The sequence below is a fragment of the Medicago sativa genome, chromosome 4 (genome assembly GCF_051527215.1).
Source record: "Medicago sativa cultivar Bolivia chromosome 4, Bolivia_mono, whole genome shotgun sequence".
NCBI lineage: Eukaryota > Viridiplantae > Streptophyta > Magnoliopsida > Fabales > Fabaceae > Medicago > Medicago sativa.
The window spans coordinates 14,809,321-14,832,979 of NC_140752.1; the positions used below are offsets into that span (position 1 = coordinate 14,809,321).

Here is a 23,659-nt window from a genome sequence, read left to right on the forward strand (position 1 = left end):
TTTATTCATTGGTACCACTAAAATTTGAATGAGTTTAAAGAATCTAATTAATTTAAATTTGAGTTTTTCTTCATCAAAAAGTTATATAAAAGATATAATTATTTAAATAAGTTTATCTAGACTTATCACATCAGCACTGACATAGACGTATCTACTGTGACTTGAATTCAATTCCAAAATTCTCTAATTGGTATATTGTACATTAATTTCATTGCAAATCTTCAATAACTTTAAGGGTTAATTATGTTTCTAGTCCCTATAAAATAGCGACCTTGTAAGTTTAGTCCCTACTTAATTTTAATAGCATTTTTAGTCCCTAATTTTGTTTTTCTGCACTGAGTATTAGTCCCTACTCAATTCAAATTTGTTTAATTTATGCTTAAACTCTTAAATTTTTGAACAATTTTTTGCAGACATGTTTAGAACATTACTAAAAGTTCATCCACAAAAAATTATTGCAAAATTTGATTTCTACATCCAGATTTTATTACTTTTTATCTTTAACTTTTGTCGTTTTAAAAAATTCATATTTAATTCATTTCATGTCAGAAAATTCTAAATTTTAGTAAACGAACCTTTCATAGTGTTCTAATCTTGTCTCAAAAAAATCGTTCAAAAATTTAAGAGTTTAAGGATAATTAATCAAACTTTGTTTTAGCAGGGACTAAAATTATAAGTAAATTTTTTTTTATAGGGACTAAAAATGCTATTAAAATTAAGTAGGGACTAAACTTACAAGGTCGCTATTTTATAGGGACTAGAAACATAATTAACCCTAACTTTAACCTTCAAAGACAAATGCCAAGTGCAAATTCTGAACTCATACGTTGATTCCTTGCATGTTTAGTCTTTCCTTTACCTCATTCCAGTACAAAGTTTAGTTGTTTCACAACATTTCAACCAGGAAAATATTGCTCCAAGAATTTTTAGACTTGAATCATAGACAATTAACCATGTTTAGCATCTAATAAGTCCAACTAAAAGTTAATCTATTGATTAAACCAGAACAAGAAAGGTACTTATCTACAATCACAAAAATCATTTTTAGCTTTTCCTTGATGACCATTGACCAAACAAGTTCAAAGGTTAAGGAAAAAATTAATGGTGTTAACATCCTAAATCAATGATAGCTACATTGGTTGGGGCTATAACCATAAGAGTCTGTTGCAGCAACTGTAGCAAGTTGGCCTGAGTCATTCTTCAATCTCCCTCATTGACAATTCTCCTGATCTAAGCAGCTCTGGTTCTTTTTCTCTGAAAGCAAAATATAACACAGTTAATATTTATGATAGATAGCAAAGTATTCAAACATATACATATAATATCTCATGAATATTCGAAGTGTTTAAAAGTGTCATTTGTAGGATCTTTTTATTCGAAGTGTTTAAAAGTGTAACCAATTGAAGATTTTGAAAAACAGTCTACAACAACAAATGTGGATGTAACATCAAAGTCTTTGATGTCACTGCATGTGCATCACAAACACAAATGTAGCAACAGCATCTGTATTTGATCGAAACTTTCCACAACATAAAATATCACAACACAACACTACCACAATTTTAAATCTTGGTTGAACTATAGGCAATATTTTAGAAGGGGTTATATCATGTCATGAGCTAACTATACCAAAAGCTAAAGTTGTTAAATCACATCAACAATTTTATACTTAAAAGAATTGAGTAAATTTACCTTGGCTTTAAATTGTTATGCTTCTTGTGAAGGTATTTGCTACATTCGAAGAATCAGAGCCTTGAAAAGTGAAAATTTCTCAGTAAATTGTGGGACAGGTCAAAATTAAGATAATTAAGAAGATAAGCAATTATTTTTGTTACCTTGTATGTTCATATTTTTCTCACATAGAGCTTCTACTGAAGTTGATGGTAGTTCCAGGATAACTTGATTATCATATTTTACTGGCATTCTATTCAGGATCATAATAGTGCACCCAACATATATATTAGTATATGAACTTTGACCAGCATTCTATTCAGGATCACATGGTGCTGCATATCAAACACATGATCAGTGCTTTGTAAAAGTAGCAGCGGAATGTGTATATAAACTAAGGACTTGTTTGAGTTAAAGACTCTTTTTTTTTTTTTTGGTTTAAATGAAGTTAAAGACTTTATTAACCATGAAAAGAATTTATTAATTAAATTGGTTGAACCAAGATTTTGGATGTTGTGCTTGTTGGGTCATAGCGTGAGTTCGGGGATCATCCACATTAAACTAAGAGCAATCACACAAGTGAATTAGTTATTATACATTTACCAAAAACATTAAGATTTTGCTTTAGATCGAAAGGGAATAGCAAAATCGAAAAATCGTAAAATTGAAATCGAAGGATTTTTTTTGGTACATAAATTGAAGGATTTTACTCAACTATTTTTGTAGAATCAATATAGGATAGCAAAATCGAAAATCATAAAATCACAATCATAATAGATGGATTCTAACAAAACAAAAATAATGATAAATATATGTTATAAATTATGGCTACTTAGGAAGTGACTTTGCTTTACTGTCCTTTTTGTTAATTGGGTTTTGGCCTAGTCCCCCCAATATTGTGTTTTTCCCTTTATTTTTATTGCATTTTTCTAGCTTTATCAACAAAAAAAAAATGTTATAAATTGCATATTGTCATAAATGACTCAAAGTTCCAAGTCCAGAAAACACTTATAACTCAAAGCCTAGATGTTAGGGAAACCTACGATTTTATGCGAACCGGGTCAAAATTGAATTGTATCAACAAATAAAAAAATCCTAGAATCATTTAAAGTCTTGTAAAACCCTACGATTTTGCAGGAATTTCATGACTATATGCGATTTTACTAGAACTTGTCCTGTTTTTTTTATTCTGCAATGGATTTGGATCGATAAGGTGGGTAAAGTCGCAAAATCTTAGATTTTGGGATTTAAGTCGTGATTTTAACAACAATGCTTAAGACATTGAGTTCATGGGCATCTCACTAATAAAACTAAGGGTTAAATATGTTTTTGGTCTCTGTAAATATACCAATTTATCCTTTTAGCCCCTCTAAAATTTTCCTTCAACTTTTAGTCCCTATAAAATTTTCAATCACTATTTTTGGTCCTTATTTTTAAGTAAATGTTTGTATTTTTTAATGAAATTGAGCTGAAATGTGTAGAATATTGTAAAAATCACTTCCAGAAAAATTAGAATTTTTTGACTACACATAAATTAAATATGAATTTTTAACCACCAAAAATATAAAAATTCATATTTAATTCATGTTTTGTTAAAAAATTCTAATTTCTTGGGAAAGATTCTTATAATATTATAAATTTTTCTGCAAATTTTTTTTTTTTTTTGCTAAGCAAGGAGTAATGGCAGACATCGGGAGGAAACACCGACATACCAACTAGGTTGGCATCTGGGAAACCTTCGTCCTATGCCGCCAAACTCTAAAATTTTATTAAAAAAAGGAAAAAAAAAATATACAAGAAGAGGGGGGACTTGGCCGAAACCCGCAGAAGAAAAACAAACAAAAGAAGATGGAAAAGAAGAAAAAAAATACTACAGACTAAGAAAATCTGTAGTTAAACAAACCAACTCTATCACGAAGAAATCCATATGCAACTGACGATCAGCCGGAATATGAATAAAAAATTCATATTTTATTCAAAAATATGAATTCTGCATATGAGTTTACTTTAAAAGAGGGATCAAAAGTGAGGATTAAAAAAAATTGGATAAAAGTTGAAAAAAAAATTAGGGAGACTAAAATGAAAAGTTAACATATTTAGATAAAAACATAATTAACCCTAAAACTAATAAATGGCTTAGAGATGTAATCAGACACAAGTGAAAGTGGGAAAACAAAAATATAGCCACATCAAAGTGGAGGTAAAAAAGGAAGAAACAATGTTGGCCTTCCCTTTCAAGAATCAAATCAAATTTGAAATACATAAAGATAAACACTTAGGATTTGATTTTCAAACAACCACTTCTTTGTTAATTACATGGACTAAATTTGTAATTTGACTACTCATTCTGCTATTATTCCTATAGATTGTCATGACTATCTTGATATGTATATTAGCAAGTTCTTGGTGGCTATGTCATTGTACAAGGGAGGGCTGATGCACCATGAATCTTTGTGGAGTAAAGGTATTACTTTTTCAGGGAGATGCATACTAAGAAATCTACCAAGAATTTCAATGAATCTAAGAGTAGTAAAAGTTATCAACCAGGGAGTTTGCAAAAGAATACAATTGTTTGGGAAAAGAAATGGAGAATTTCTATGTATTTCATTCTTTAATTCATGATCAGCTTCCAATTTTTAAATGCTGCAACAGAAATTACAAGAAGTGAGTACAGTGTCACCATATTTTTTTTTTTGAAGAAGCAGTGTGACCATATATTAAATCTATTATTTATGACAAAAATGATTATACAATTCAATTCAACAACAAAAATCAAAATCTATAGAAAATGATTATCATCTGCTTTAAAATGACTATGATTTCTCCACTTGAGTGCTAATTGAGAAATTGTGTTTATAGAAGAACCATCTTCTTTGAGTGCATTAGAAGCGGCTCCTACAAGCTAAGTGACCCTACATTGATGTGCCTAATTAACTTTCTTGATTCCAATCTTAAGAAAATGCTTAAATTCTTTGATACAGATACAATGAACTTTCCTATCATTTGACTGGGGACAACAACATAGCATGGCTGTACAAAGACACTCAATGCCCTTTTTTAAGGTAACATTTTTCTCATCCACAATGGACGACCTAAAAAGATAATAATGTTTAATATGGAAAGTGGACTACTTTAATCATCATAATGGAAGACTTGGAAGTCATCATTAATATCACCTCATAGAAAAATGTGGCCATGTTCCACGAAATTTCTCTCATGACTTTTAGCCTATTCCACAATTATATGCATATTTCTGAAACTTTATAAAACAAACCATCTGTGCTGTTGTTGTCACTCAGAATATTAATCAACAATGAGATCAATTACATTACTTTCATTGTTTTCCGTCCTTTTCTTCTACTACTGCATTTTTTTCACTTTCCAAACCTCTCTTGCATCTGCCAAATGTCTTGAGGATCAAAAATCTTTGTTGCTTCAATTAAAAAACAATCTCACATTTCATCCTGAATATTCCACCAAACTAATATTGTGGAATAAAACCACTGCTTGCTGCAATTGGAGTGGTGTTACTTGCGACAATGAGGGATATGTTATTGGCCTTGACCTTAGTGACAAAGATATCCAAGGTGGATTTAACGATTCAAGTAGTCTTTTCAGTCTCCAATATCTCCAAGAACTGAACTTGGCTAATAACAATTTCAATTCTCTCATTCCATCAGGATTCAACAAGTTGGAGAAGTTGACTTCTCTGGATTTGTCAGATAATGAATTTGTGGGGCAGATTCCAAAAGAGATTTCTCAGCTCACGAGGTTGGAAGTTCTTGACCTTTCTTATAATAATTTAAGTGGTGCAATTCCTTCATCCCTTTTTACACTTCCATCATTGGAGGAAATTTGGCTTACATCTAACAAGTTTAGTAAATTTGACGAATTCATAAATGTGTCTTCCTCTCTATTAGATAGTAAACTGAACTTACTTGATTTAAGTAGCAATAATATATCAGGGCCTTTTCCAACATCTATCTTCCAGCTCCGTTCACTTTCTGTCCTTTATCTTGACTCTAATAGGTTGAATGGGTCACTACAACTAGATGACCTTTTGAAGCTTAGAAGTTTAACTCAACTATACCTTTCATACAACAACATATCAATCAATGAGAATGATGCAAATGTTGATCAGACTACCTTTCCCAAACTTGCAATTCTAAATTTGGCATCCAGCAACTTGCAAACTTTCCCTAGATTCTTGAGAAATCAACCAACATTGTATGATCTAGACTTTTCACATAACCAAATTCAAGGAGTAATGCCCAATTGGATTTGGAAACTACAAAGTCTTGAACGGCTTAATATTTCACTCAATTTTCTCACAGAATTGGAAGGTTCTTTGCAAAATATTACTCCCAACCTTACTTTCATTGACTTTCATAACAACCAAATTCAAGGAACAATACCTGTTTTTCCTGATTCTATTAGATATTTGGATTACTCAACAAACAAATTCTCTGTTATCCCACATGATATCGGTAATTACCTATCTTCCACAAATTTTCTATCTCTTTCAAATAATAGTTTGCAAGGAAGCATCCCTCATTCCCTCTGCAAAGCTTCAAATCTTCAAGTGCTTGATATTTCCTTCAACAACATTTCTGGAACAATTCCTCAATGTTTAATCACAATGACTAGTACCCTTGAGGTACTAAATTTGTTGAATAACAATCTAAATGGCACTGTACCAGATATGTTTCCAACTTCTTGTGTTGTAAACACTCTGAACTTCCATGGAAATCTCTTACATGGCCCAATTCCCAAGTCTCTCTCCCACTGCTCGTCATTAAAGGTATTGGACATTGGATCAAATCAAATTCTTGGTGGTTTTCCATGCTTTTTGAAACACATACCAACACTTATTATCTTGGTTTTGCGGAACAATAGATTGCATGGTTCCATAGAATGTTCAAATTCACTAGAAAATAATCCTTGGAAAATGATTCAAATTGTGGACATTGCTTTGAACAATTTCAATGGAAAAATACCAGAAAAATATTTCACGACATGGGAAAGAATGATGCACGATGAAAATGATTCTATATCAGACTTCATCCGCACGGGAGAGGACTTATTCACATATTACCAAGTTAGTGTGACAGTTTCCAATAAAGGTCAAGAAATTAAGTATGAAAAAATTCTATCAATCTTTACAGCCATTGATTTCTCATCCAATCATTTTGAAGGACCAATACCAGAGGTGCTAATGAAATTTAAAGCAATCCATGTTCTCAACTTTTCAAACAATGCTTTTTCTGGTGAAATCCCATCAACTATTGCAAACCTGAAACAGCTAGAGTCATTAGACTTCTCAAATAACTCTTTGGTTGGTGAAATTCCTGTACAGCTTGCAAGCTTGTTCTTCCTTTCTTATTTGAACCTATCCTTCAATCATTTGGTGGGGAAGATCCCAACAGGTACCCAACTTCAGTCATTTGAAGCATCTTCGTTTGAAGGAAATGATGGGCTATATGGACCTCCATTAACTGAAACACCAAATGATGGGCCGCACCCACAACCAGCAGGTGAGAGGTTTGCTTGTTCAATTGACTGGAATTTTTTAAGTGTGGAGCTGGGATTTGTTTTTGGGCTTGGAATCATCATTGGTCCCCTGTTGTTTTGGAAGAAATGGAGAGTAAGTTATTGGAAATTCGTAGACAAGATTCTCTGTTTGATTTTCCGGAGGATGCATTTTGAATATGGAACTGATAGAGGACAGACATACAGAATTTTAAGGTGGTGATAACATTAATGTTAGTGGGATTGTGATAACTATTAAAATAATGTTTTCTATTTCCATTTAAGTTGTACTTTGTGTTTACTCCTTTGTGTGTGATGATATGTATTATAACTTTGAATGATAATTCTATAAAGTTTAAATAAAACAGTGTCATTGAGAATTATGGTAATAGTGTTTCATTCAAAATACAAATCCAAAATCTTGATATAAAGCCTTTAAAACTTTAAAACATTTGTTTAATTTGATTCTGATTGTCAGGTAGATGTTGATACCATTTGACATACACAATTGATATCATTCTCTGCCTGTTAACGTGATTTTTTTTAGTTGATCATGTTAACATGTTGTCAACTGTTTTATGCACATATTTTAAAATTTAGATATCCAATTATTATGTTCTAAATTTTGAAGGTCTAACTCAGTTCCTGTGATTTCCAAATTTTGAAAGACGGTGAACATAATTACACTAATAATGCAAGCTTTAGAAGTAGAAGTTTATCCAACATAATAGTATTTGAGAGTTTATCCAACACTAAGTATAATTCTCTACGAGAAGGGAAGCTCTCTTCGTGGCCTATTCTTTCCCATTGAAAATTCTCATAAGTTGAGTTCTTATAGTGATGCTGATTGAGCAGGATGCCCTGATACTTGACGCTCCGTCACTGGTTGGTGGATGTTTCTTGGCTCTTCATTGATCTCGTGAAAAAGTAAGGAGCAAGCGAGAGTCTCTAAATCTTCTACTGAATCTGAGTATTGTGCCATGTATGCTGCTTGTTCAGAAATAATTTAGCTTCGTGGGCTTTTGGCTGAACTTGGATTTCTTCGAACAGAGCCAATCTCACTTTATGCTGACAATACAAGTGCCATCTAAATCGTTGCAAATCTTGTTTTCATGAACGCACCAAGCATATCGAAGTTGATTGTCATTCAATCCGTGACGCCTATCATGACCGACTAATTACAGGTATTCTTACCAAGGCTCTTCCGCGCCCACATCATCAATTTCTTGTTAGCAAATTGATACTCATTGACCAGCCGCATCAATTTGAGGGGGGATGTGAATAAGAAGTTTACTTGTCCTCTTTATTATATTTATTAGTTTGTTTCTAGAAATAAGGACACAAATCAGAAACTTATTTGTTCTCGTTAATTATAATTACTTAGTGTAATTACCTATATAGCCTAATAACCTCTATATATACACAAGAAATAACAAGGAAAAAGGTATCAAGCCAATATTCGTGACACACACTCCCCCAAACATACTCCACGCATATCCACATGCTTTAATATCTAGAGAAGTGTTGTATGGCGCGAGAGACAGCCATATGTCACCATTGCAACTTATAGAACTACCTTACATTTCTTTATGTGGCTCAATTATAGAGGGAAAAGCTTTTCCATAATTTGGAGTATATGTTATTATATATTAACGATCATAGTAGGTTTTATTCAAATGCCAATTTTGTTGATGAAAAAAAAAAAAAGACACAATGGTCATTTATATGGCCCACTGCTCCAAATTATAGATACTAAACATCGGAACAAACAAGATAACTTGCTGTGCAAGTTATCTCTATGAATGACACTAACTAGCTTCCTTGGGTGTTACAAAGCGAGTATAATGTCACCTTGTCAAAAACTGTTTAAACCTTGTAGTGTTTTGGAAAGTCTTGCTGTGCAAGTTATCTCTATGAACTACGGCTGCATATTTTAGGGCTATAAATTGATGAGGACAAATAAATGCTGTTCTGCCAATGACTGTTATGAGGGAGTAGCCATCTCCTTTTTGCAAAGAGAATGGATGATTGTGATTGGTTAATCAATTTATTTTCTTGCTTATTGTTTAATATTCATATGGAAAATTGGTTGGATTAGAAAAAATTTAATTTATGGTATCAGTTTGTTTGTGGTTTGTACCTCCTTCTGGTTTTAAATAACTTGATAAAATTCTAGTGTTTTACTATTATTATTTTTTCAAACAAGAAGAAGGATTAAGAGCCATTAAATGAGTATGACTACACTTGTTGCAAAATTTTCTATAAGAATTTGAGCTTTCCTACGTTTATCTTCTTACAGCTTGGCTACAAAAAATATTCAAAGGTGTGTAGCTCTTACAAGGAGACATTTTTCTCTGCCACAATAGAGGAATGGACTACGTCATGTACCAAAAAAGATTATGCTTACTATGAGAAATGGAATTTAAATTATCAATTATGGAAAAGGACCAAGTCATGTACCAAAACAAGCCTACAGAGAAGAATGCATATCAATGAAAGATAGTTGGATAGAAATTCATAAACCACTATAAACATGATGTGCTGCATTCATTCTTTATTGGTCAAGATACTGGAATATTTAATGGATTCTTAGTGATTGTCAGAAACCAAGTGAATATTTAACTACCCCAACGAGAATGTGAAAACAAAATGTGTTCAATTCTATACACCAATGAATATTTTCTCAATGGTTGACACACTCTTATGCATAATTAATGGAAGACTTGGAAGTCAACATTCATATAACCTAATGGAACTTCAAAAATGTATTCCATAACACATTGTATGGTCTTTGTTTTCACTTTTAGTGATCAAAGTATTCCAAAGAAAATTTGGCCTAGAGAGATTAAGTTTATGGGTCAAGCAACTTTGGCCCATGATATGGTTTACTTTGAAACGATGGAATGTTTAGTTGCCATTGCATGACTTGCAACTTTACAGGTCTTGTTCAACAAAACTTCTCTTGTGCCTACAACTTTATAAGACCATCATCTATCACCTATGTTTTCTTAGTTTTGTCTTGTGTTGTGTAATTCACACTAAGTAATTAATTAAACAACAATGAGAATTACATTACTTCCATTGTTTTCCTTCATTCTCTGCTACTACTGCAATTATGTGAGTTTCCAAATCACCGTTGCCTCAGCCAAATGTCTTGAAGATCAACAACTATTGCTACTCCAACTAAAAAATAATCTCACATTCGACCCTGAAATTTCCACCAAACTAAAATTCTGGAATAAAAGCATTGCATGCTGCGATTGGAGTGGTGTAACTTGTGACAGTGAAGGACAAGTGATTGGCCTTGACTTGAGTGAAGAATATATCTCTGATGGTTTTGATAATTCAAGTAGTCTTTTCAGTCTCAAACATCTCCATAAACTGAATTTGGCTTATAACTTGTTTGAAATTGTCATTCCATCAGGATTCAACAAGTTGGCAATGTTGAATTATCTGAATTTTTCACACGCAAGTTTTCAGGGAGTATTCCTATAGAGATTTCAAATCTTACAAATTTGATTACTCTTGATATCTCTGGACCTAAACATGCGATAAAGAATGCGTTGACAATCAACAACCAAAATCTACAAAAGTTTGTCCAAAATCTGACCAAGATTAGGCAATTATATATGGAAGATATAACATCTGACGTTCATGAATGGAGCAATGCTTTGTTGCCGCTGCGTGAACTACAAGTGTTGAGCTTGTATAAATGTGATCTAGCAGGGCAACTTGATTCTTCCCTATCAAAACTAAGGAACCTATCAGTTATTATTTTTTATAGGAATAATTTTTCTTCCCCCGTTCCAGAAACATTTGCCAATTTTCAAAACCTGACCACCCTTAGTCTTTCAGATTGTGGATTGACTGGTACATTTCCACAAAAGATATTTCAGATTGGAACACTGTCTGTTATTGACATAACATACAACAACAATCTCCATGGTTCATTTCCAGAAATTCAGCTGAGTGGATCTCTCCACACCTTAAGGGTAAGTTTCACAAACTTCTCTGGAGCAATTCCACACATCATTGGAAACATGAGGCACTTATATGAATTGGATCTTTCTAATTCTCAATTTAATGGAACACTTCCCAATTCATTTTCAAACCTAACAGAACTAAGTTACTTGGATTTGTCATATAACAGTTTCACTGGTCCAATACCATCATTTAGTATGGCCAAAAACCTTAACCACATAGACCTTTCTTATAATAGTTTAAGTGGTGAGGTTTCATCCTCTTTTCACATTGAAGAACTGTTGAATCTTGTTAACCTTGACTTGAGTTTTAATTCTATCAATGGTAGCATTTCATCATTCCTTTTTACACTCCCATATCTGGAAAGTCTCCGACTTTCATCCAACCACTTTAGCAATCTAGAAGAATTCACAATCATATCTTCCTCCATATTAGAATCCCTTGATTTAAGCAGCAATGATCTATCAGGGCCTTTTCCAGTATCTATATTGCAGCTTGAATCACTTTATCTCATTGATCTTTCCTCTAACAAGTTCACTGGATCCGTCCAATTAGATGAGCTTTTTGGCCTTACAAGTTTAAGTGAACTACATCTTTCATTCAACAACTTATCAATCAGTTGGAATGCTTCAAATTATGATTTACTTTCTATTCCCAACATTAATGTTCTAGGTTTGGCATCCTGCAACTTTAAAATATTTCCTAGTTTCTTGATTAACCAATCCGAATTGGGCTATCTAGACCTTTCAGATAACCAGATTCATGGAATAGTACCAAACTGGATTTGGAAACTACCGTATCTTAATACGCTAAAGATTTCTCACAATTTTCTCACTAACTTTCAAAGACCAATGCCGAATCATATTCCCAACCTTATACTTCTTGACCTTCATAACAACCAGCTGCAAGGACCAATACGCATGTTTCATCAATCTGCTATTTATTTGGATTACTCATCCAACAATTTTTCTGTTATCCCACAAGATATTGGTCATTACCTGTCTTCCACATTGTTTCTATCTCTCTCAAATAATAACTTACAGGGAAGTTTCCTTCATTCCCTCTGCAATGCTTCAAATCTTCAAGTTCTTGATCTTTCCATTAATAAATTTTTTGGAACAATACCCGCGTGTTTATTGACAATGGCTGGTACCATTGAGGTCATAAATTTGAGTAAAAACAATCTCACTGGCTCAATACCAGATATGTTTCCTGCTTCTTGTGTTGTAAGGACTTTGAACATCAATGGGAATCACTTACATGGGCCGCTTCCGAAGTCTCTTTCCCACTGCTCATCATTAAAGGTGTTTGACATTGGATCAAATCAAATTTTTGGTGGCTTTCCATGCTTTTTAAAAAACATACCAACTCTTGTGTCTTGGTTTTGCGGAATAACAAGTTTCATGGATCCATAGAATGTTCACATTCACAAGCAGATAAGCATTGGAAAATGATTCAGATTGTGGACATTGCTTTCAACAATTTCAATAGAAAACTACAAGAAAAATACTTCACAACATGGGATAGAATGATGCAAGATGAAGATGATGTTATATCAGACTTCATCCACACGCTAAAGAAAGACTACACATATTATCAGGATACGGTGACAGTTTCCAATAAAGGTCAGGAGATGAAGTTGGTTAAAATTCTAACAATCTTCACAGCCATTGATTTCTCATCCAATCATTTTGAAGGACCAATACCAGAGGGTCAGATGAAATTCAAAGCAGTTCATGTTCTCAACTTTTCAAACAACGGTATCTCCGGTGAAATCCCATCAACTATTGGGAACCTGAAACAGTTAGAGTCATTAGACCTCTCAAATAACTCCTTGGTTGGTGTAATACCTATGCAACTTGCAAGCTCGTCGTTCCTCTCTTATTTGAACCTTTCCTTCAATCATTTGGTTAGAAAGATCCCGACAGGTACTCACTTCAGTCATTTCAAGCGACTTCGTTTGAAGGAAACAATGGGCTATGTGGACCTCCACTGCCTGAAAACCCAAATGGTAAAAATCAGGATGAGCTGCCCCCAACAACCAGCTTGTGAAAGGTTAGCTTGTTCAATTGACTGGAATTTTTTAAGTGTGGTGTTGGGATTTGTTTTTGGGCTCGGAATCATCATTGGTCCCATCTTGTTTTGGAAGCGATGGAGAGTAAGTTATTGGAAACTCGTAGACAAAATTATGTGCTGGATCTTCCGGAGGATGTATTTTGAATATGCAACTGATAGAGGACAGACATGCAGAATTTTAAGGTGGTGATAACATTAATGTTAGAGGGACTGTGATAATATTAAAATAATGATTTCTATTTCCATTTAAGTTGTACTTTGTGTTTACTCCTTTGTGTGTGATGATATGTATTATAACTTTCAAGAAACAATCTATAAAGTTTAAATAAAACAGTGTCATTGAGAATTATATAGTGATATTGTTTCATTCAAATTAGAAATATATAAGTTGATTTATAATTATAAACATCATAATTAAACCGAAAACCCAAAGAAAAGCTTTATAACTCTGAAAAGAGAAAAAAGTAAACCAAGAGCATACAACTCCAAAATCTAGATATAGAGCCTTCAAAACTTTATATATCAACCCAATTACTTCATTTTGTTCCTTTTTGGTGGAACATATTTTTAATTTGAATCTGATTGTTGGCTAGATATTGACACCATTACACATTGATACCATTCTCTGCCTAACATCTTGTTAACGTGTTTTTTTTTTAGTTCTAAATTTTGAAGGTCTAACTCAGTTCCTGTGAATTGCAAATTTTGAAAGGTGGTGAACATAATTACACTAATAATGCAAGCTTTAGAAATAGAAGTTTATCCAGCATAATAGTATATGACAGTTGACATCAGTGTCATGGTGATAAAGAATATAATAAATGGTCAGATAACATTCTGAAAACATTGAAAAAAAAAAATTAATCTCTAGTACCATTGTCTATGTTTCATTTAATTATATCATTTAAAAAAAGAAATTCAAACCATATTTCATTTCTCTGTCAAATTATAGTGTTGATTATATTTAACTAGGCATGGATTATGCTGAAGAACTTAGAAGAGGTGGAATTTCCTTGATTATTTAATTGTAGATTACATATGTATGAATCATTTATAGTGCATGATTGTGGTTCTTGAGTAAACATTAGTATAATAGATTGCAAGATACACACTTCTGAATTTATTCTAGTACACTCATTAGTAACTAATGCTACTACCACCTTAAAACTCTGTAAGTTTGTCCTCCTTGTTTTACATATTCAAAATGCATCCAAGGGAATATCCAGCAAAGAATTGTGTCCATGAGTTTCCAATAACTTACCCTCCATTGCTTCCAAAACATGATGGGACCAATAACACTTCCAAGCCCAAAAATAAGTCCTAGTTCCACACTTAAAAAATTCCAATCAATTAAACAAGATAACTTTCTACTTCTGCATGCTGGCTGTGGATGCAATTCCTGCTTTTTACATATGCTTTTCTAGTCAACGGAGGTCCATATAATCTGTTGTTTCCTTTAAAGGAAGAATCGTCAAATGACTGAAGTTGAGTGCCTGTTGGGATCTTTCCTGCGAAATGATTGAAGGAGAGGTTCAAGTAAGAAAGGAATGACAAACTTGCAAGTTGCACCGGAATTTCACCAACCAAAGAGTTGTTTGAGAGGTCTAATGACTCCAACTGTTTCAGGTTTCCTATAGAAGATGGGATTTCCCCGGAGAGGTAATTGCTTGAAAAGTTGAGAACATGAAGTGCTTTGAAGTTCATCATCACTTCTGGTATTTGACCTACAAAATGATTGGATAATAAATCAATGGCTGTGAATATTGTTAGAATTTTAACCAACTCCAATTGTTGACCTTTATTGGAAATTGTCACACTATCCTGATAATATGATTCCTGGTTATCCTGAGAGTGGATAAAGTCTGATTGAACATTATTCTCATCATGCATAAATCGTTCCCATGTGAAATACTTTTCAAGTAGTTTTCCATTGAAATTGTTGAAAGCAATGTCCACAATTTGAATCATTTTCCATGGCTTATTTTCTAGTGAAGTTGAACATTCTAAGGAACTATGAAGTTTATTGTTCCGCAAAACCAATACACTAAGTGTTGGTATGTTCTTCAAGATGCATGGATAACCACCAACAATTTGATTTGATCCAATATCCAATACCTTTAATGATGAGCAATGGGAGAGAGACTTGGGAATTGGCCCATGTAAGAGATTTTCATGGAAGTTCAAAGTCCTTAAGGCACAAGAAGGCGGAAACATATCTGATATGGGGCCGGTGAGATTGTTCTTTCTTAAATTTAATGCCTCAAGGATACGAGTCATTGTCATTAAACATGGAGGAATTGTTCCAGAAATGTTGTTGAAGGAAATGTCAAGCACTTGAAGTTGGTTGTTATGAAGATCTAATATCCAAATGGAAGTAAGATTTTGCATAGGTCCTTCCAAGTCGATAAAAGAATTGTGAGAAATATTAAGGACTTGAAGATATGGTAGTTTCCACATCCAATTTGGTACTATTCCACGAATCTGGTTATCTGAAAGGTCTAGAATGGTCAATCTGGATTGGTTTATCAAGAAACTAGGGATAGTTTTCAAGTTGCAGGATGCCAATCTTAGAATGTCAAAGTTGGGAATAGAAGACAAATCAACATTTGGACCTTTTCCATCGATTGATAAGTTGTTGTATGAAAGGTATAAACTAGTTAAGGTTTTGAGCTCAAAAAGTTTATCTAGTTGGAGGGATTCATTAAACTTGTTAGAGGAAAGGTCGAGTGCATAAAGTGAACCGAGCTGAACAATGGACATTGGAAAAGGCCCTGATAGATAATTGCTGCTTAAATCAAGAATGTCCAGTGAGGAGGAAGACATAATTGTGAATTCTTCTAATATACTAAATTGGATGAATGAAAGTCGAAGCTCTTGTAATAATGGGAGTCTAAATAGGAAGGAAGGAATTATTAGCGGCCAACACTCGGTGAGATTTAGTCCCACAATGGTTAGATAGGATTCTTGAGAAGAGTTTGTAAAGAGGAGGCATTCCTCACCGTCACCTTACAAGCCGGTTTTGTAGGGATGAATTAGGCCCCAACTTTCGTGTTAGGAATGATACCATTGATAGAATTGTTACTTAAGTCAATGGTGACAAGATTCTGTAATCTTTTAATGTCAAAGAACGGAATAGAACCAGTGAATTTGCTAGTTGACAGATCCAAGTGACTGAGGTGTGTGAGGTTTGACAATGAATTTGGAAGGATTCCATTAAATTGACAAACAGAAAGATCCAATTCAGATAAGTGCCTCAAGTTGCCAACAGAGCTAGGTAATGCTCCAGAGAAGTTTGTGTCACTGACTCTAATTCTATGAAGAGATTCACTTAGTGAGTAGTTTGGAAATGAACCACGGAGATTTTCATTGGAAAATAAGTCAATAACAGACAATGTTCCAATCTGAAAGATCTTCTGTGGAAATGTATCGGATAATGCACAAAATGCAAGACTGAGGGTAGTCAAGTTTTTAAAATTTGCAAATGTTTCAAGAACTGGGGGTGAAAAATAGTTCCCATGAAGAATAATGACTGATAGGTTCTCTAGTTTTGTTAGGGAAGAGTCAAGGGGACCTAATAGACCACAGTAAGACATGCTCAATTCTTGTAGGTCTCGCAACTGCAACAAAGCATTGATCCATTCATGTCCCTTAGCTGATATACTTACACCATCCAGATACAATTGCCTTAGATTTGTCAGATTTTGGACAAGCTTTTGTAGATTTTGGTGGCTAATTGTCAGCCCTTGCAATAAAAAATAGTCAGGAGAAGAGATGTCAAGAGTAACCAACCTTATAAGCTGTGAAATTAAATCTCTATTGGAATCTTCCTGAGAAATATGGCATCTGTTAAATTCAGATATGTCAACTTCTCCAGCTTGTTGAATGCTGATGGAATGGAAAAATTGAAATTGTTATAAGCCAAGTTCAGTTTTTTGGAGAAATAAACCTACAATGTCTAATGAAATAAGTATATGCAGACCATTGAGAAAGTATGTTGTTATAGTCATTGATGCAGAACTTAACACATTTCATTTTCTCATTCACAAGTGTTGTTTCTTTCTTTTCTTTTTTTACTTTAAGTTGAGGAATTGGAGATATTTATTATTTCTTCTGAAATATCAAATTTGTTTATATTGAAAATCTCAAACCAAAACCAAACAGCAATTGCAACAACAACAAAAAAAAACTTGATTGTTCATTTCCTTCCCCTTTGTATCTTCTTCATATTATGAATTATCCTTCATAAAGTCTTATATTTAAAAATTTAAACTCATTGCACTCAAGAAAGAAAGATAAATGCCAAGTTACTTAAAATATATATTTCTTTAAGATTATTTAGACTTAAAAGATAAAGGCTTGAGTTCAATTCCAAAATTCTCTAATTGGTATATTGTACATTAATTTCGTTGCAAATCTTCAATAAACTTGTATGAGATTGTACATCCCCTAATCTAACTTTAACCTTCAAAGACAAATGCCAAGTGCAAATTCTAAATTCATAAATTGATTCCTTGCATGTTTAGTCTTTCCTTCACCTCATTCTAGTACAAAGTTTAGCTGTTTCACAGCATTTCAACCAAAAAAAATAATGCTCCAAGAATTTTTAGACTTGAATCATAGACAATTAACCATGTTTAGCATCTCATAAGTCCAACTAAAAGTTATCTATTGATTAAACCAGAACAAGAAAGGTACTTATCTACAATCACATAAATCATTTTTAGCTTTTCCTTGATGACCATTGACCAAACAGGTTCAAGGGTTAAGGAAAAAATTAATGGTGTTAACATCCTAAATCAAGGATAGCTACATTCGTTGGAATTATAGCAAGTCGGCCTGAGTCATTCTTCAAACTCCCTCATTAACAATTCTCCTGATCTAAGCAGCTCTGGTTCTTTTTCTCTGAAAGTAAAATATAACACAGTTAATATTTCTGATAGATAGCCAAGTATTCCAAGTGTTAAAAAAGTGTCATTTGGACTTGAAATGTGATAATGCACAGACTTGTCATCTGTAGGATCTTTTTATTTCAAATAAAGAGTAACCAATTGAAGATTTTGAAAAACAGTCGACAGAAAATATCACAACACAACCCTACCCTATTGTAAACGGGATTATATCATGTCATGGACTCAAAATATACCAAAAGCTTAAGTTGTTAAATCACATCAACAATTTTATACTTAAAAGAATTGAGTATATTTACCTGGGCTTAAAATTGTTATGCTTCTTGTGAAGGTATTTGTTACATTCGAACAATCAGAGCCTGGAAAAGTGAAAATTTCTCAGTAAATTGTGGGACAGGTCAAAATTAAGATGATTAAGATGGGCAATTATTTTCGTTACAGCCTTTATTAGAACACTTCTTCCCGCAAAGGATAACTTGCGCTCTTTCTAGCCTTTAAGCTTCTTGATAATCTTGTCCATAATATAGTTAAAGTCTTGAACTTTTGATCTACCAAATTGAGTAGGAAGCCCCAAATACTTTGACATATTATTGGAAATATTGATGGGCAGCTGAGCTTGAAAACCATTCTTGATGGTTGGATACTTTGACATATTCTTGAAGGTGATATGATAGACACTTGTTTATATTGAAGGGAAATGTTAACGAGTGCCCCCGGGGCACTCTTTAAGGGCTATAAGTAGCAAGTATTTATAAAAATGCGTGTAATCAATGCATTGGAAATCAAAATATTTTACTTTTTTAAAGAATAATTACTTGTTTTGGTATGCTTAAAGAGTGCCCCGGGGCACTCGTTAACAAGATTGAAAGAAAATCTCAAACCAAAACCAAACAACAATTGAAAAAAAAAAAAAAAAAACTTGATGGTTCATTTCTTCACTTCTGAATTATCTTCTTCATCTTATGAATTTATCCTTCACAAAAAATTAAACTCATTGGACTCGAGAAAGAAAGACAAAGCCAAGTTACTTAAAAGACATATCTACTGTGAATTCAAGTCCAAAATTCTCTAATTGGTATATTGTACATTAATTTCATTGCAAATCTTCAATAAAATGTATGAGATTGTATATCTCCTAATCTAAGTTTAACATTCAAAGACAAGTGCCAAGTGCAAATTCTAAATTCATAAGTTGATTCCTTGCATGTTTAGTCTTTCCTTCACCTCATTCTATTACAAAGTTTAGTTGTTTCACAGCACTTCAACCAGAAAAATATTGCTCCAAGAATTTTTAGACTTGAATCATAGACAATTAACCATGTTTAGCATCTAATAATTCCAGCTAAAAGTTAATCTATTGAATAAGAAAGGTAGTTATCTACAATCTCAAAATCATTTTAGCTTTTCCTTGATGACCATTGACCAAACAGGTTCAAAGGTTAAGGAAAAAATTAATGGTGTTAACATCCTAGATCAAAGATAGCTACATTCGTTGGAGCTATGACCATAAGAATCTGTTGCAGCAACTGTAGCAAGTCGGCCTGTGTCATTCTTCAAACTCCCTCATTAACAATTCTCCTGATCTAAGCAGCTCTGGTTCTTCTTCTCTGAAAGCAAAATATAACAGTTAATATTTCTGATAGATAGCAAATATTTAAACATATTGATGTAGAAATCACATCAACAATATTATACTTAAAAGGGGTAATATCATGTCATGAACTAACTATACCAAATTTTATACTTAAAAGAATTGAGTAAATTTACCTTGGCTTAAAATTGTTATGCTTCTTGTGAAGGTATTTGCTACATTTGAACAATCAGAGCCTGGAAAAGTGAAAAATTCAGTAAACTGTGGGAAAGGTCAAAATAAAGATAATTAAGATAAGCAATTATTTTCGTTACCTTGTATGTTCTTATTTTTCTCACATAGAGCTTCTACTGAAGTTGATGGTAGTTCCGGGATAACTTGATTATCATTTGAAACAATTGAAAAATCAACACCCTCACAAGAAAAATCCAGATCACTTAACATTTCAGCAAATGAGAAGTCTGAGCTAAACGTATCAAAATTAGGGAAATCAAGGTCACATAAGTGAACTTCGCTGTTAGACTCTGATGTAGAAATCTCATTAGGCAATGATTTGTCTGAATCAAAGCTCTGAGGCATATCAGAAGAATCAAAATTCAACCTGCTTCTTACATGATCCCTCTTACTTGCCTTGTCTGAATTCATTTTAACGGGTGAAATGCAATGACTACTCTCTATATAAGCCATTTGTTTTGCAGGGCTAACCATAACTCTCTTGGTTGAAATTACAGTGTAACAAGTAGACGTACCCTCTACGTTGCTAGGTGCAGCCTGAGAAAGCTCGGGAGGTGATATATTTGTATTGCTGTGACTGGAATTTGTTCTCGGAGGCGTCTTTGGAACTTTTGAATTGGTTGGGATAGAAGTTCGAGCCGGATTGAATAAGCATTTCACAACACTGGATCCTTGAACCTGTGTTCCACTTGGGACACAGTTCGCAGCCGATGATTGAGTTGCAGAAGAAGGGTGATAAACTACTTGATGATTGATTGCTTTGTTGGATTTTGGCAGTGTGTCTTGACCTGAGAGTGAGGACAGAACAAATATTTTGTATCTTTAATTGATTGCATCTATAAAAACTACAATATTGCAAGAATTAGGCCCGTTCGTTTAAGAATTTTTTCAAAAAAAATCTATTTTTGTTGTTAAAAAAATCACTTTTTTTATTTTCAATTGTTTGTTTAGGATTTTTTTTTTTTTTTATAAACCATTTTATCAAAAAAATCTATTTTGACCCTAAAATGAAAAGTCATTAGGATTAGCTATTCTCAAAATCTATTTTTTTCAAAAATAAGGAGGTAACACGTGTACAAGTTAAAACTTTTTTTTAAATGGATTTTTATGGGTAGTAGGCAAACAAAAATAACTTCAGATTTTTTTTAAAATCACTAAAAAAAATCTCTAGATTCATTTAACACAAAATCTATTTATTTTTTTTAAGCCGAAACAAACACACTCAATAGCCACACCAAAGTAGAGGTAAAAAAGGAAGAAACAATGTTGGCCTTCCCTTTGAAGAATCAAATCAAATTTGAAACACATAAAAATAAACACTTCTTTGTTAATTACATGGACTAAATTTGTAATTTGACTACTCATTCTGCTATTATTCCTATAGATTGTCATGACTATCTTGATATGTATATTAGCAAGTTCTTGGTGGCTATGTCATTGTACAAGGGAGGGCTGATGCACCATGAATCTTTGTGGAGTAAAGGTATTACTTTTTCAGGGAGAATGCATTGTAAGAAATCTACTAGGAATTTCAATGAATCTAAGAGTAGTAAAAGTTATCAACCAGGGATTTTGCAAAAGAATACAATTGTTTGGGAAAAGAATTGGAGAATTTCTTTGTATTACATTATTTAATTCATGATCAGCTTCCAATTTTAAATGCTGCAACAGAAATTACAAGAAGTGAGTACAGTGTCACCATATATTAATTCTATTATTTATGACAAAAATGATTATACAATTCAATTCAACAACAAAAATCAAAATCTATAGAAATGACTATGATTACTGTCATTGATGTGGACTCAACTATAGGCTTGCAAGAAAACTGTCTATCTGCGATGTGGGTGCATTAAAGGTTGACAGCGACACTACAAAAGAGGAAGAGCAACAACACAGAAAGTAACACAATAAGGATTTTTAAGTTTTCTGTAACACCCCGTTTTCCCAACGTAAAAATTTCTTAAATAAAATCAGAGTTTTTCATCATAAAACGGAATGTCACATTTCTTAAAAATCGTAAATGGAATAAATAATAATTTATCCTTCAAAAATATAACAACATAATCTTTTAAATCTCGCAGCGGAAATATTTCAACATCATAAAAATAGTCTTTGGCACCAAGGCTTCATCATAAAAGTCTCATAAATAGTCTAACCATCATAATTTGTTCAATCCGACAACTTCTTTATAATTCTCATAAAAACAATACGTAAGGAATAGAAGTAAAGTCAAGTCTCATCCCGTTACGTATCAGAGCACCTAGACACACATGTGAGGAGTCCACTCACGACGCCTCTAATCTTGATTACCTGCAAGTTACCCATACGAAGAGCAACATTTCCAAGCAGAGGGGTGAGATTTCTCAAACAATAATATAAAGCATATAAATCATGTAAAGTACATTCAACAACTTAAACATCCTATAATTCATTAATCATATCTAGCAACTTAAACTTCCTTAACTAGTATCATTATTCTTCCTACATTAGTCATATACTTCATATTATATCATCATATAAATATCATCACATATCTACAAATATTAGTCATAAGCATTATCATATATCCTTTTAATCATAGCATCTTAATCATAGACATAAACATCATCATATAACAAGTACTAATCATAACCATAATCATCAAATCATAATCATCAACTCATAAACAAACATCATCATCAAAACAATCATGAACATCAACAACAATAATCATTTAGCATCTTATAATCATCATAACAGATTCTTAATCAAACTCATAATCAACTTCATAATCATAGTTAGTCATAAACAACTTCATGATCGACTCGACTCTTGACTTGACAATGCGACTCAACTCGACTATGCAACTCTTATCATCTTAAATCATCTTGAGTCATCATGAAAATGCAAATGCATGTGGTACCAATCTAGGGCATAAGCCCTCGTCGCTTGTGAGCATAAATATACTCCTACGGCATAAGCCCTCGTCGCTATTGAGCATAAATATACTCCTAGGGCATAAGCCCTCGTCGCTATTTGAGCAAAAGCTCCTAGGGCATGAGCCCTCGTCTCTGGTTGAGCATAAGCTCCATCGTCGTGGTTGAGCAAAAGCTCCAGGGCATGAGCCCTCATCTTTAAATGAGTATGCATGGACTCAACATCTTACGTCTTAGAAACTTCATGAACATCTATGACATCTTAACAACTTGACGACTTCATAACGACTCGACGACTTAACAACTTCATATCATCTTAACGTCTTAACATCTTAACATCTTAGCATCATGACAACATATGGATCACATAAATAATTCATGTCATATCATAATATAACAATATCAAATGATAATAAACAACATCTTAAAACATCATATTCATCAATCATAAACATCATCATATAACATCATATTTAAACATCAACAATAATTCACTATGTATCTTTGTAAAAACATAATAAATTATCCACAACATATTTTCATGTCAAACCAAAGCTACTGGAAAGGTATCACAAATATCAACAACTTTCATGTTTACAACAAAGATCAATTCAAAACAGAAACATATGAACAAAACGCAAAAACATGAAACAGAGAATGTTGTCACCGTACAATTTTGCTAAGATCTTTCTGTAGTATTTTCATCACAACTCAAAGACCAAACATCATTTTCATGTCAAACCAAAGCCACT

At 33.0% G+C, this 23,659-nt stretch overlaps 2 protein-coding genes and 2 pseudogenes across 2 annotated transcripts; 2 read left to right on the forward strand and 2 right to left on the reverse strand.

The window, feature by feature from the left end:
* Positions 1-4,970: 4,970 nt before the first annotated feature.
* On the forward strand, positions 4,971-7,583 carry LOC146926597 (receptor like protein 27-like). Its single transcript, XM_085758872.1, has one exon. The coding sequence runs from the start codon at positions 4,985-4,987 to the stop codon at positions 7,421-7,423; it is 2,439 nt and encodes an 812-aa protein (XP_085614998.1). The 5' UTR covers positions 4,971-4,984; the 3' UTR covers positions 7,424-7,583.
* Positions 7,584-10,260: 2,677 nt separating this feature from the next.
* LOC146926598 (receptor-like protein 7) lies at positions 10,261-13,461 on the forward strand (annotated as a pseudogene).
* An 812-nt stretch (positions 13,462-14,273) lies between these two features.
* On the reverse strand, positions 14,274-17,456 carry LOC146926599 (receptor-like protein 6; annotated as a pseudogene).
* A 2,499-nt stretch (positions 17,457-19,955) lies between these two features.
* On the reverse strand, positions 19,956-21,691 carry LOC146926600 (uncharacterized). Its single transcript, XM_085706936.1, has 2 exons — positions 21,681-21,691; positions 19,956-20,809 (listed from the first exon to the last, which is right to left on the reverse strand). The coding sequence occupies exons 1-2, from the start codon at positions 21,689-21,691 to the stop codon at positions 20,044-20,046; spliced, it is 777 nt and encodes a 258-aa protein (XP_085563062.1). The 3' UTR covers positions 19,956-20,043.
* Positions 21,692-23,659: the final 1,968 nt, after the last annotated feature.